Source organism: Opisthorchis viverrini, assembly GCF_000715545.1.
Source record: "Opisthorchis viverrini unplaced genomic scaffold opera_v5_11, whole genome shotgun sequence".
NCBI classification, from domain to species: domain Eukaryota; kingdom Metazoa; phylum Platyhelminthes; class Trematoda; order Opisthorchiida; family Opisthorchiidae; genus Opisthorchis; species Opisthorchis viverrini.
The window spans coordinates 2,371,777-2,384,337 of record NW_008751667.1 but is presented as its reverse complement, the minus strand read 5'-3'; the positions used below and the strand labels follow the sequence as shown (position 1 = coordinate 2,384,337).

The window sequence follows — 12,561 nt, the reverse complement described above, 5'->3', positions numbered from 1 at the left end:
ATACTCTACAAATGAATGTGCTGCACACAGGCCGCCTCATGATTCAGTCGGCAGTATATTTTCATGAGGCGGCCTGTGTGCAGCACATTCAGTTGTAGAATATCATAAACGAGAGATCCAGTTGAATCTCTCGCGAAAACCAAAGTAATTTGGAACATTCTTCCAACCTAGTCATCATTCCCAGGAGGGAGCTCCTGCAAGGCAGCTGATATTAGTCTCTTCTGTGAAGGCAAAGGGTGTTGTTTTTCTCCGATCAACTTTTTGGAGGACAACCAGGCGTGGTTGAAATTTTTAGCGAGTTATTAAGTCCATGATAGTCCTTTTACTCTTCTGGAGAGACATGTTATGCAAGCAGATTTTGAACAATCACATTTCCTTGGTTTATGCCTTTGCAACTTAAATACAGCCGCCAGATGGGTGGAATGGGAGCCAGAGAGGCAGCAACGCCCGTTTAATACTAATGCTCCGCTGCCATGCAAGTATACAAAGATTTTAAGTGTAGGGGTGAAAAGCGTGAGTCACAGAGGGACCTAGTGAAAGTCAACTGCAAGCGCTCTGAATTGCCTACACCTCCAAACACTGAACCAGGCTATGGGAGAAGGAGTGATGGCAGAAGCGTCACAGACACCGAGTAACCGCCGTTTCGTGCAGTGTCTCCAGCGAGGAGCAGGAGGGTCACGCGACACCAAACTCACCTAAACTCTTTATAAGCTCTTTCATATCCTTTTTGTCAATTCAAACGATGCCCATCTGGCAGTAGGCACCATTTCGAAGGATGCATGCTTGCCTCGGTAGACCAACTTTGGGAATGGCTGAGCCACCACAGATAATGGTGTTGAATGTCTTTCGTGACCAAAGCACACGAACCACCTCGTGAGGAATTTATCAATGTCATCCACTGTCAGCAACACTTCTGAGATATCGTTGACCAAATGTTGGGGATATCAATATCCCCCCCCCAAAAAAACGCTGTATTTTTGTGTGCTGGCGAACTTCCGGCATCCTCAAGGTCAAACTATGAATAAATCAATGGCCTATTGATATTCCAAGAAATTTAAATCCGACCACGTACACGATACCATCTTTTTACTAACTTGGGTTCGGAAGCTCGGGGCATCGCCTTTTGATCGCGTGTTTTCGGATCATTAAAGTTTGTGTCCGAGGTTTTTCGTCTTCTTACTATCCGCCGTGCTAGGAGTCTGGATCAAGCAACATAGCTGGGGATAGAGTATTGCCACAATCCGCATATCATATTGTTTGCTCGCTGCGTGACCGAACCGTAACACCAAAAACTGGGAAAAGTCTGTGAACAGTATCCGTAGGAGCCTTGTTTTCCAAAGATAAAACAATACATCCCTTGCTATGGGTTGGTAAACACAACCCTTGAGACTCAGTGATGTACCATAAGTGTGCCATAAGTGATGTCAGTTTACAGGTATAACGTTCAACCCCTGGCATTCGTGAATATTGTACCTAATTTTGAATTTTATACAGACAGCCAGTTCTTGAAGCGCTTAATCGTAGTCCTGTTTTTTTTTGTATTTTCCGGTCGGAACGACTGAAACTCAAGAATTGATGACAGTCCCTGATGGTTTTTTACTTGACGTATGGGCGCGTATGGATAACAAGGGTCCATAGCGGATTGGATTATGAAGTAACAGTACGAATACCGGCAACAAGGGTCGATAACATTACAATGCGTACGTTGGATTATGAAGTAACAGTACGAATACCGTTCATACAGCCGAGAACATGTTCGGACTGATTCGTAAACTCGATTAGTCTGGCTTGATTTCCTAGTGGAAACTGGATACTCTGATCAAAGGTGTAGAGTATGTGCGCGAATACGATGGATTCGAAGGGCTGTTTGTCGTTACATTTAGTCGCTCCCAAATACTTCTTGTGTGGAAGTTAACTCAGTTCGTTCTTCACACCACTTGTACTATACGTGATCCTTTACAACTGAAGCGACAGAATCCGACACAAACAGGAAAGACTGATGACTTAGTAGACTGCCCTAGTCAGGCTCTCAAGTGCAGTGAACAAATGCGATACACGAAACTAGTACATAGGATCCTAGATCATGACCACGTACCTACATAGGGGATCTTTTCTTACAGGGTTGGACACACTCAACTATTGGACTATTTTGAAACTAAAGTCACTGTGCTTGCGTAAACTTTTTCAGATGGATGAAGTACGGTGGGACATCGTGAATAATTGGCGTAGCAACTAGGCTGTGTACATTGCTGTGAGACAAAACAACGGATGAATAACAACAGTACGCAGCCACCAAATATGGAGACTCACCTCATCTATCTCTCTCTCACCAACTTCCATGATAATCCTCTGCCAGAGTCGTTGCTTCTCGCTCATCGCCTTGCTCAGAATTGCATAGTGGTGATTTTGAAGGGTCATCAGTGTATTTCTACTGAAAAACGGCTTCAGTTCTTCGTAGGCAGTCTAATAACAAGAAAAGTATTAGCGAAATACACTCGTTTGAGAAACAATTGGCTTAACGAGAGACTTAGCTGGAACCCAGCTGAATCTCTCGTTTGTGATGTTTCCAGGCAAATGAATGTGCTGCACCAGGCCACCTCATGTTTCAGTCGCTACGATATTCGAGATATTTGTAAGGCATTACTCATAAGGTTGCTGAAAATTCTTCTATCTGTAATACTGCCACATCATGCTAACTCATAGTTCAGTTGGTGCAACATCTGGGATATCACAATACACTGTATAGTTCAAACACACTACTCAGAAGATTGCTGTAAACTGTTCTACTGCCCACGACCGCTTTCCCCCTTCTTATGGGTCACAGCAGGTGTGCGGTCGACCGTATTTCGCGAATTGCATCCAATTTGGTTTCAAGTGTGACATAAGGTTAACAGGGGGGTGCGCTTACTCAAGGAGCTCCAAGAAGGGCGAAACCGGTTGTGGACTGTTCAAGGATTCTAAGCAACATTGTGAGTAGTCTGTCACGTCAAGATATTTGATACGTGCAGAGTCTCCGACTAACCATACCCAAAGGGCGTACGCCAGCCAAAGTGACCGATACCTGGTGGCCTCTTGAGCTGTGGACAAACCGAACACATCTCTCTAGTGTTAACACGCCTGTCTGTTTGGGCGTGCCTACTCATTTGCGTCCAGTCTGTGCAGCTGAATTAGTGGTAACTCGCTTGCCATATCCAGAGTTCAAATCCTGCCTAACTACCGAATTTGCCCTGTTTGGGTCTCACTTGATAGATCTGAGGAGATTCATATTCGAACTATTCGAACATCACTTTTGATCTCGATGTGTGTTGACCGTTTTAACCACCATCCCCTCAAATATCAATATATTCGTGAATACCTGAAACTTCTTTAAGTCTTAAAAAAATCCATCATGCATGTGAGCTCAAGAGCAACTATTCAGCCAGACTTCCGTTCAAGTCGCGGATTAGTTATCTCAAAGCAGGACGAAACCGATCGCGATCTGTCTACGACTTTTGAGTATTGATCCAATAAGACACTTATCAACAATGAGTCTACATTACTTGCAGCTCACTAACACTGTGCAAAATAAGGTTTGTGTGTCGCGGCCTGTTATAGCTCATCTCTATTGGAGTGATTTATAAGTTTATCCACTCGGCTGACTGACTAACCACCGGAAATCCTGATTGCGTTTTGTTATATCTAGCTGCGGCTTCACCAATCTGTTTTATCTGACTGCTGTCCCCGCTCCAGGGTCTAGTACCGGAAAAGACTCGTCGACAAGAACACAACAGGTTTATTGCGAGCATTCGAGTGCGATGTTGATTGCGAAAGTACGACGGCTTCAATCTGTTTTATTGAGGGGCACTGTCTGACCTTGGTCCAGAGCTGTCTCGCGCTGCCTGGCCTTGATTCAGGGCTGTCTGAACAGTGTCCCGTGTGGTTTACATTGCGAGCATTCTGTGGTTACTTTCAGAAATCTGACCTTCAAACTAAGAATCGTCGGACGGCGACGCGGCTTACCTGCTCTTATTTATCCCCAAAATCCAAACACTAAGACAGTTACGATGACCAAGACACAGCCGCGAAAAAATTTTGCACTGACTCCTACCTACCTTGACCAGACTGTCCGCATCGTAAGTTAACCGAGAGGCCGACTTTAGGCATTTCCAAAAACTGATCGTGTCGCTTTGATGCATAAGCATTTCCTCGTTTCTTTTGAGCAGGGCCAGTGCGAATCGGAAAAGACATTTGGATCCCTCCAACAAAAATATGTCCCAAATCCGGATCAAAGTCTGGTAGACGGGAAGGACAAAGTTTAAGATTCAAGTAAGCAAATCAGTTTGTTAATTATAAATCGGACAAGTTGATTGTTCAAACAATTATAAGCGATGTTTCGTCAGTAAATTAGGCATCTCCTCATCGTCACAAAAATTTATACTGGGCTGCTTCGTTCTTTGTAGACTGGAGCGACTGGAACAGCTTTTTTTAGCTGACTGACCTTACCGTGATGTGACGGCTTGCGCACCTCAGCGATCCATTGAGCTATACTGGAGAGTGTCCCGTGACACTCACAGAGTCTCTCATACCAGGTTGGTCAATGGTTAGAGGTCTGACGAACACAGTCTCCTGGCCCTCCAGGTTGGGGGTTGGAACAGGTATATAGAAGTGTTCCGTAAAAATGGCAATGTAATTGCATTTCCCGCCAAACACGGCTGCCTTGCGGTTAGGCTTTTGAGCCAAAGGCTTTGGTTGAGGACCCTAATCGTCCTCCTGTCTAGGTGTGGGCGCCCTGGCAGTATCCCAGCTCACACAAACCTGGGGGAGGGGTTATGTAGGTGGATAGGAGTGCATAAACGATTACTCAAAACTTGTGGGAGCTACAATTAGCCACGATTATTTATAAAATATAGAATTCATTCGTGTATTGTTTGTTTCTTCCTTTGACGAGGGCTCTGTACTGAGTAGGTTACTAGGGCGACTGGTTAAGTCAATCGAAAATCAATCAGGCGCTTCTTGAGCTGTAACCTGGTGGGGCAGAATTTGTCAACGGACAAAGTGGGATGGCTCACAGGATCAGATTACTAGAGCCATCCAAATGGTATCAAAAATGAGACGTGAAACCAGTAAAAAAATTGCTCTGCGACTCCAGACCACTTCGTTTCTGATGCTCCAGTAAGCATACTATCAAGAAGTAAATAGATGAAAGTGGATTATTGAGAAACTGGGTAGCGGATCTCACTGCAAACTCAAGACGGTTAACTGGACAACTCACGCTGCGGTCCTGCATTTGAATCGGGCCCAGTGGTCGCTTGAATTTATGGAGATGGTCAGGTTTCCATACACTACATAAGTTCAGGTCCGCTATTTTTAGGACTGGGTAAACCTTGAAATTAAGCGCACTTCTTAAAACAACTGAATTCTATTTTATTTTTGGCCTATGACGCTGCGTTTTCTGCGTTTCCTGGGAATTTTAGTGGTATTTCGCACTTCTCATGCACAGTGAGTTAGATTGCAATATGTGTCCATAAAGTAGTGATTTCGGACGTTGGTACATAAGCTATGCTATTCGAAATATTAGAATGTCCATAGTGTGCTAGCAAATGGGGTTTTTCAGCGACTTTGTATTGGATCTGGGCCGATCCTCTACGCCGTCGGATCTCGCTCACTACGGTGCACATGACTAGATGTTCTGGTAAAATTGCTTATATTGGTACATTGATTGGTGCTTAGCTTATCGTGAGCATTATTCATCTGTGGATTTGTCTATATACCGAAGAGCACATTTATAAACTTATTCGGCAGATTCGGTCCTCGGTGCCTATCGGTTATCGCTGGGGATCAATCACAACGTCAAAACTAAACAACGGTGTATATCCTCATTTCCGGAACCCAATTATTCCGCTCTCAAAAAGACACTTTCCAGTGTTCTGCGTGTTCAACTTCAATGAGAGGTTCGTAATGTTCTGATTGTAGACAGAGATGCTTCACACCTTTATATATTTCCTCTTATCCACTCTGTCATATGGATCACATATAGCCCACGTGAATGCAGTCGTTTTATCGATCGCCTTATTCAGTTTGAAGTGATCACATGATGCATTAGGTGCGGTAGCCTGGGTGGTGTTACTGCGGTAAGTTATGCACTTTTGGAGTGACCGAACGGTCCACAATATCTGTCATCTCTTGGTACTCAGCGATACCTGTTCGGAATTGAGAGGTTTTTAGGTGTTCGACAACCACTGTCTCAGAACCGTAACTCATGTGGGTCGGTGGCAGCAAACCCGCAACGAGACAATCAGAAAGCGAGTTTTCTGATTGTGCATCAGGAACTTCCATGGAATAGTGTGTCCAATAGCAGAAGCTTCTTTGGTTAGGTTGCGTATACGAACCGTCGTTTGCTGAAGAGAGTGCTGTTGTCCACGCCAAATTAAGGGTAGCGGAAGCAGAGAGTTGGCCGATTCTCGGCCTGTCTGAAGGACGCGAAAGAGATCACGAAAAGTTTGGGTGCTGTCAGTGCTACACTCCTTCCAGGATAGAGACCGCGTGATCCTCACTGCACCGGGTTGGAGACGCTGTGAGATATCGCTGTAAACCGATGTCGTTGGCGTTCTTGTGGTCAGCTTCCATCTAGGTTACCTGAATGAGTGTTCGGATGTGTAGGCAACGCGGGATGATTGTAGTAAGCTAGCATCAAGTCCGTTCACAATCCATTTCTCTTTTTTCTTCACGATAATGGCCTCAAGTAAATCATGGTTGTATCCAAGAGGCATCAGTGTGAACACGGACGTCATGCTGTTGCTTCTGATGAATGAATGAGATCACCTAACTGACCAGGTTAGAAAGCACCTTCTATAAGTATCAGCACATCAAATCCCTCGCGTGCCAGTAGGAAAATCTATTTGAAGAGACAAATGACAACGAATATCTACTTGCACACCATTTTGTTCATAAGGAATCGCAGATAACAACCTCACTCCTTACGTAACCACGAAAAACCAGTGGAAATAAGTCAAAGATCCCGTTCTTTATTTCAAAAACTGTGATACAGCAAAATCAACCAGTTCCTTTTTTAATAAGCTTACTCTTTCATTTTACACTAAGTTGGTCTATAATCCAAAAGGCTCGTTTGACAAGATACTCATGGTTTTTCTGTTGAGCAACTCAGGCACCAGAATGTAGCATTTTAGTTTTCTTAAAAGTCTGACAACTATGAGCAGTGGTTACTCATTCGACCTTGACCACACCTCCATCCAAAGGCGCTAGTGCAATACTCTTAAACATTCCTACTCCTCTTTAAATGCAACATTCTAAAGTGAAACTTCATGGAAGGCAGATTTTTCTGAACTTTCCAATCCAACTAACGTGTTATTAGCGAGCTCTACTGTTCAACCTCTGAGATCAAAGTCAAGATACTTTTACGTATTAAATGTTTTGAATATTTCCAAAGGTCAAATAACAGACTGACAGTATTCGGGTCGACTGACGCGCTAAAGTCAGTATTTTTCCAAATAATTCCGGCGAAATACACCTACTTCAAGTCAATAATGTTTTCTCTTTGATTTGACGTCTCTGCTGGATTACGTAACCAATGCGTCAAGAACAATGCGTTTTGGAACAAGAAGCATGCCGCAAAGCGCTTGCAAAAGGCAAGCCTTGACAATTAGAAGGTAGAAGATGCTCAGTTGCATATCTGACGTAGGCGTTAATCAAACGATTGCGGGGCTTTGCAGTGGGGAATGGTCACGTAGTAGAATCAGCTAAAAATTGAACCGATTTGGTAATATGAACGACAAAAATGAAATGAGTTTGGCTGTGGTGGAAACAAAAAAAGAGGATCCATCTGGATGGTTGGTTATGGAGTGATTTTAATTCTTCAATTTTGAAAGAAACACTACAATTCACAAGACTTCATCGAATTTAACGAAGGATTGAACGTATTTAGAAATGGACCTATTCGAGACGTGACAGCAATTGTACATAGTAAAGCGAACGAAGTATTCAAAAACTCGAAGCAGTTCCAACAGAATTAGTTGATTAACAGAATAACAGTTAAACCTCAGGGAAGGATGAGGAATAGTCTAAAATGCGTTGACTAAAATTAGCTGCCACCAAATAACTCAACTTAAAGGGGAGTCAGTCGTTCGACTGGACCAAGCAGCTTGCAAGGAAGCTTTGAGGTTTGCTCCAACTACATTTGATGAAATTTGGTTGACAGCACTCACAAGAGTGACATTTAACTCATCATTCTTACGAAAACCGTAAGCAGCTGAAAAGTCAGACCACCGAAAGCTTTGAGAATTTATTAAATTGAAGGATATATTGTCGTAAAGGCATGAAGCAGAAACGCGGTGGCATATATGATCTCAGGAATAGAGTTGTAAGTTTGAGAAACAGTAACGCTGAGCCGAAGCTGTAAGGGCCAGTTTTTTCGGAACAAGAAATGGAAAGGTCAGTTTTAGGTGGCTTCAGCGACACAGCATTTGAGCTGAACTTAACCAAATGTCTTCAGAGCTTTCATACAAACCATTAAGTAAGTCCTGATTGAAATTCTGGAGGTTAAAGCTGCTTTGGAAAAAAGGTTGAAACCACACCGTAAGTGTATGACTGGGTTGGTGTCAGGACGCACCCAGACATGGAAAAAGTACATGTGCAGAGTGTGACGCATCCACAAGGTCACCATCGGTTCGACACGTCCGGAAAGTAGGTGAGTTGGCGGCTCTCACCAAACACGGCTCAGCAACATACGACCAGCGTAGTGGGCCTATAAGTGTCCACGACCGGAACATCGCCATTGGCTGTACGGAGCAAACAAGTGAACGACCATATTTGGCCATTTAGTCATCCTGTATATTACGCAGACTCTCTGTATGTTTTTGTCCTGATAATACAACCGTGTCCCCAGTTCTCTGTCATCTCCCTATCGCGTAGTCTGGCAGGCTCAGTGCAGGCGTAAACCATAGACGGCCACCCACGATACAACAGTTGGGTTTCAGTTTCCTATCAATGGCATGATGTCACTCCCTGTGACAAAACACAAATTTTCTAGTCAAAACGAAACACCTCTAAATGTAGGGACTACTTACGGACCTCCGCAAAGGGAATGAATGTAACTGGTAGGCAGGTAGGGAAAGGCAGGCGTATAATGATAGTGACGAGTACGGAACAAGTAAGATCCATTGTCGCGAGAGATACTGATGAGCAAGAAGAGAAAGGATTGAAATAATTTATCGTGGCAATGGTGAGCAGGAAAAAGGTGGGATGTGCTTGACGGTCAAATTGGAGCAGAGTTTCAGAAACGCGTTGATATTATGGGATCAATAAAGCAAGATCTTTTGTCTCCAAGTTTATTTGAAACATATTTGAAACTGGTCTGAGACGAGAGGCACCCGAGTATATCTTGTAATCACCGAGTTTAAGGACTTGTTGAAGGAAAGTTCTCCATAGTGTGTGTCGGGCATTTGTCTGGTCACGTGAAAAACGAGTCGGGTTTGGAGAATCCAACTGATCGCGGTACATGACTGAACAGGGATGAATTTTGCAACATACATACAGTCGATTATTTTTACCTATGTGCGCTGAAATATGTGGTGAAATCATTTTGGAGGAGTGTTGTGCTGCGGAATATCGAAAAAAAACAGCTTCGCATGGAACACTGATAATTTCGTCGATTAAGTTTGCTTTTCCACTCAAAACGAAGGTTTCTCGCAGATAAGCAGTGAAAAAGCGTAATACGTACATTAGCGAATATACACTCATTTGCAAACTAATTTGGGTTTTCGAGAGACTCACCTGGAACCCAGCTGAATCTCAAGGTTTTGATGTTTCCAGGCAACTGAATGTTCTGCACCAGGCCGCCTAATCTTTCAGTTGCTACGATATTCAAGATGTCGCGATACATGTATATCGTTGTAATGCACTACTCATGAGGTTGCTGAAAACTCCTCGACAGCCCACGACCGGTTTCGCCCTACTTGGGTCTAATCAGGACATCTCGAATATCGTGGCGACTGAAACATGAGGTGGCCTGGTGTAGCACATTCAGCTGCCTATAACATCACAAACGAGAGATTCAGCTGGGTTCCAGGTAAGTCTCTCGAAAAGCCAAATTAGTTTGCAAATGAGTGTATAATCGCTAATTTCGGGCAATTTGGTTTCAAGTAGAACCTAAGGTTGACGGAAACTCGCGGACTGCGTCTACCTGATGAGCCCGAATTGGAAGGTCGAAACCGGTCTTGTGCTTTCGAGGAGTTTTCAGCAACCTTATGAGTAGCGCATTACGTAAGACGTACACTTTGTCTGCGGAGCGGTACCGCTGTAAGCAGAGGCAAAGGAAAGTCGGATTCAAGTCATCAAACATTGAACGGGAGAACCCAGTGGGACAGGGTGACCTTGAGTGACCTAAGGCAGATCAGGATTTTGTCGAGAGTCAAACTTATGGACGGAAACTAGAATGGAAGAGCTGTAAATCACGGTACGATGACATTTTTTGCAGTGAAATATTGAGGACCCAGTCAGCTGATTTGGGTGGAAAGTCATTTTGTGACAAGTTCGTCAGTGGCGAATCAGCTGACGTCGTCGGTAGTGTAAAACTCACAGTCAGCATCCACTTCACTTACTCACTTTTGGAGGAGAATATGTGGATGTCTGCTGCTCAGTCTTTTTTATAAACTTTAATCGAGCGACAAAGTGAGCAAATAAGCACGGCTGCCTTAACTCCTTATTTTGTGAAATGAGGCTGTGAATACACAAGATAAGCGCACAATTCGTTTGCGTTGTGTTTTAAAGTCCGACTGATATCTGGGTGAACCGGAAAACCAGTCCATGTACTTGGACTAATTATGAATCTGGCTGTGTTACTTCATCGGTCTGGGGTGTTAACTCCTTATCACTACTATTTTATGTGCTTTTTTGGTGACCTCGAGGAGGAGGTATAACGATCCGTGTTCAGACCAATCAAGCATTTTTTCTCAACTAACCGGTAAAACGGCACAGCGAAAAATTCGACTGGGAAGTGGAACTATTTAACGTGATTTGGTTCGACGCAGCCATGCAGAAAACAGTATAAACGAATGCTGGTTGCAAGTCAACCAAACAGCTGATTGAGGTTCATTCATCTGAACAAAACATGATAGGCACATCGTGACTAGAAAATCCCACAGGTTATTAGGATTTTTGATATTTTATGATATTTTAGTCTTTGAATGCTAAGGAACGTCGGTTCGGTAGGTTACAAGTCGCTGTATTGGTTTAGACAAAATGACCCTAAGGGGTAAAATGTCAACACACACCTGAAACTGCAAAATCACGTGTAGTTTTTTTTCCACAAAAAGAGTTTCATGATATAAGATGGTGACGTCCAAAACAAGATTCGTTTGCATTGTCCCTTTTCAATCTCTGCCAGAAAGGCACTTGAAGATACCTTAAATTCTAGTTTTATTCTCCTTCTGGTGCAGTAACGAAGTGGACTCCTTTCCGTGAGAAATGAATGGGGCCGTGTTTTGGGGCCTTGTTTTGGTGGCATTCATCCCGAGTGGTTCACTCACACCACTGAACACGACCGAAAAATTCATGGGGTGAGTACTGTTCAGTAATCAGACTACTAGCTTCCGTATGAAAGTGGTGACAATCAAAAAGTGATTCAGCTACAAAATGAGTGTGATTTCTTTAGAGGGACTCTTGAAATATGTACCGACGAAGTGGTTAGATAGATGTTTTCTTTGGATGATTGCCTTCTTCCTGAATAGGACCCCAAGACGGGCCATATCAATGGTTAGAGACATTGTCAGACATGGCCCAGTCACGCCCTCAATGGTGTTCATGCATCCAAGCTATTACCCACAATGCATTGCTTCCTTCCCAATCCACCTACAGTGCTGTATTTACACACTAAGTTATTAGCTCCCGCCTCCAATGCTCAGCTACCTACCCCACCTCCCCGAATCATCGGAGACATTGTCGACATGGCCCAGTCACGCCCTCAATGGTGTTCATGCGTCCAAGCTATTACCCACAATGCATTGCTTCCTTCCCAATCCACCTACAGTGCTGTATTTACACACTAAGTTATTAGCTCCCGCCTCCAATGCTCAGCTACCTACCCCACCTCCCCGAATCATCGGCGAACGAAACTGTGGCAGCTACAACCACTGTACGACAAGTACGCGGTTATTACATCTGACAGTGATGATGATGATTGTCGTTCTTTGTTTAGTTTGTCTGAATAAGGTCTTAACAGGATCCTGTATTCTGAGTAACTGATTCAGTGCGCTTTAAATGAAGTGTAACCGGTTTGTAATTGATTTGAACTGATTTCACCGAGAACGACAATCATCTGAGGAAACTCAAGGTGGAAGTCAAGTTTTCGAAAAAAAGGGTCAGTATAGGACAGTGTGTTGCCTAGTCAGGCCCCTGATGTCTTATCTAAACTGTCGAGAAAATGAAGCAAAGTTTGTGCCTTGATGAAGGGATCTTGTTTGCACCGTCCAACTACATCATCACGATCGACATGATCAGTCTCACTATCATCTTTGTCGCCGTCACTAGTGATATATTATTATGTCATAATAATAATATAATATAATA

The 12,561-nt window shown here is 43.6% G+C and overlaps 1 protein-coding gene across 1 annotated transcript in view; it reads right to left on the bottom strand.

Moving 5' to 3' along the window:
• T265_01081 (hypothetical protein) overlaps positions 1-12,561 on the bottom strand; it is a gene marked incomplete at both ends in the record, with an annotated part of 137,052 nt that overhangs the window by 38,397 nt on the left and 86,094 nt on the right. Inside the window, 4 exons of the mRNA XM_009165024.1 lie at positions 2,311-2,463; positions 3,648-3,732; positions 4,000-4,271; positions 4,552-4,737. Of these exons, the coding sequence (XP_009163288.1) occupies positions 2,311-2,463; positions 3,648-3,732; positions 4,000-4,271; positions 4,552-4,737 (696 nt within the window). The remainder of the gene's footprint in view (positions 1-2,310; positions 2,464-3,647; positions 3,733-3,999; positions 4,272-4,551; positions 4,738-12,561) is intronic.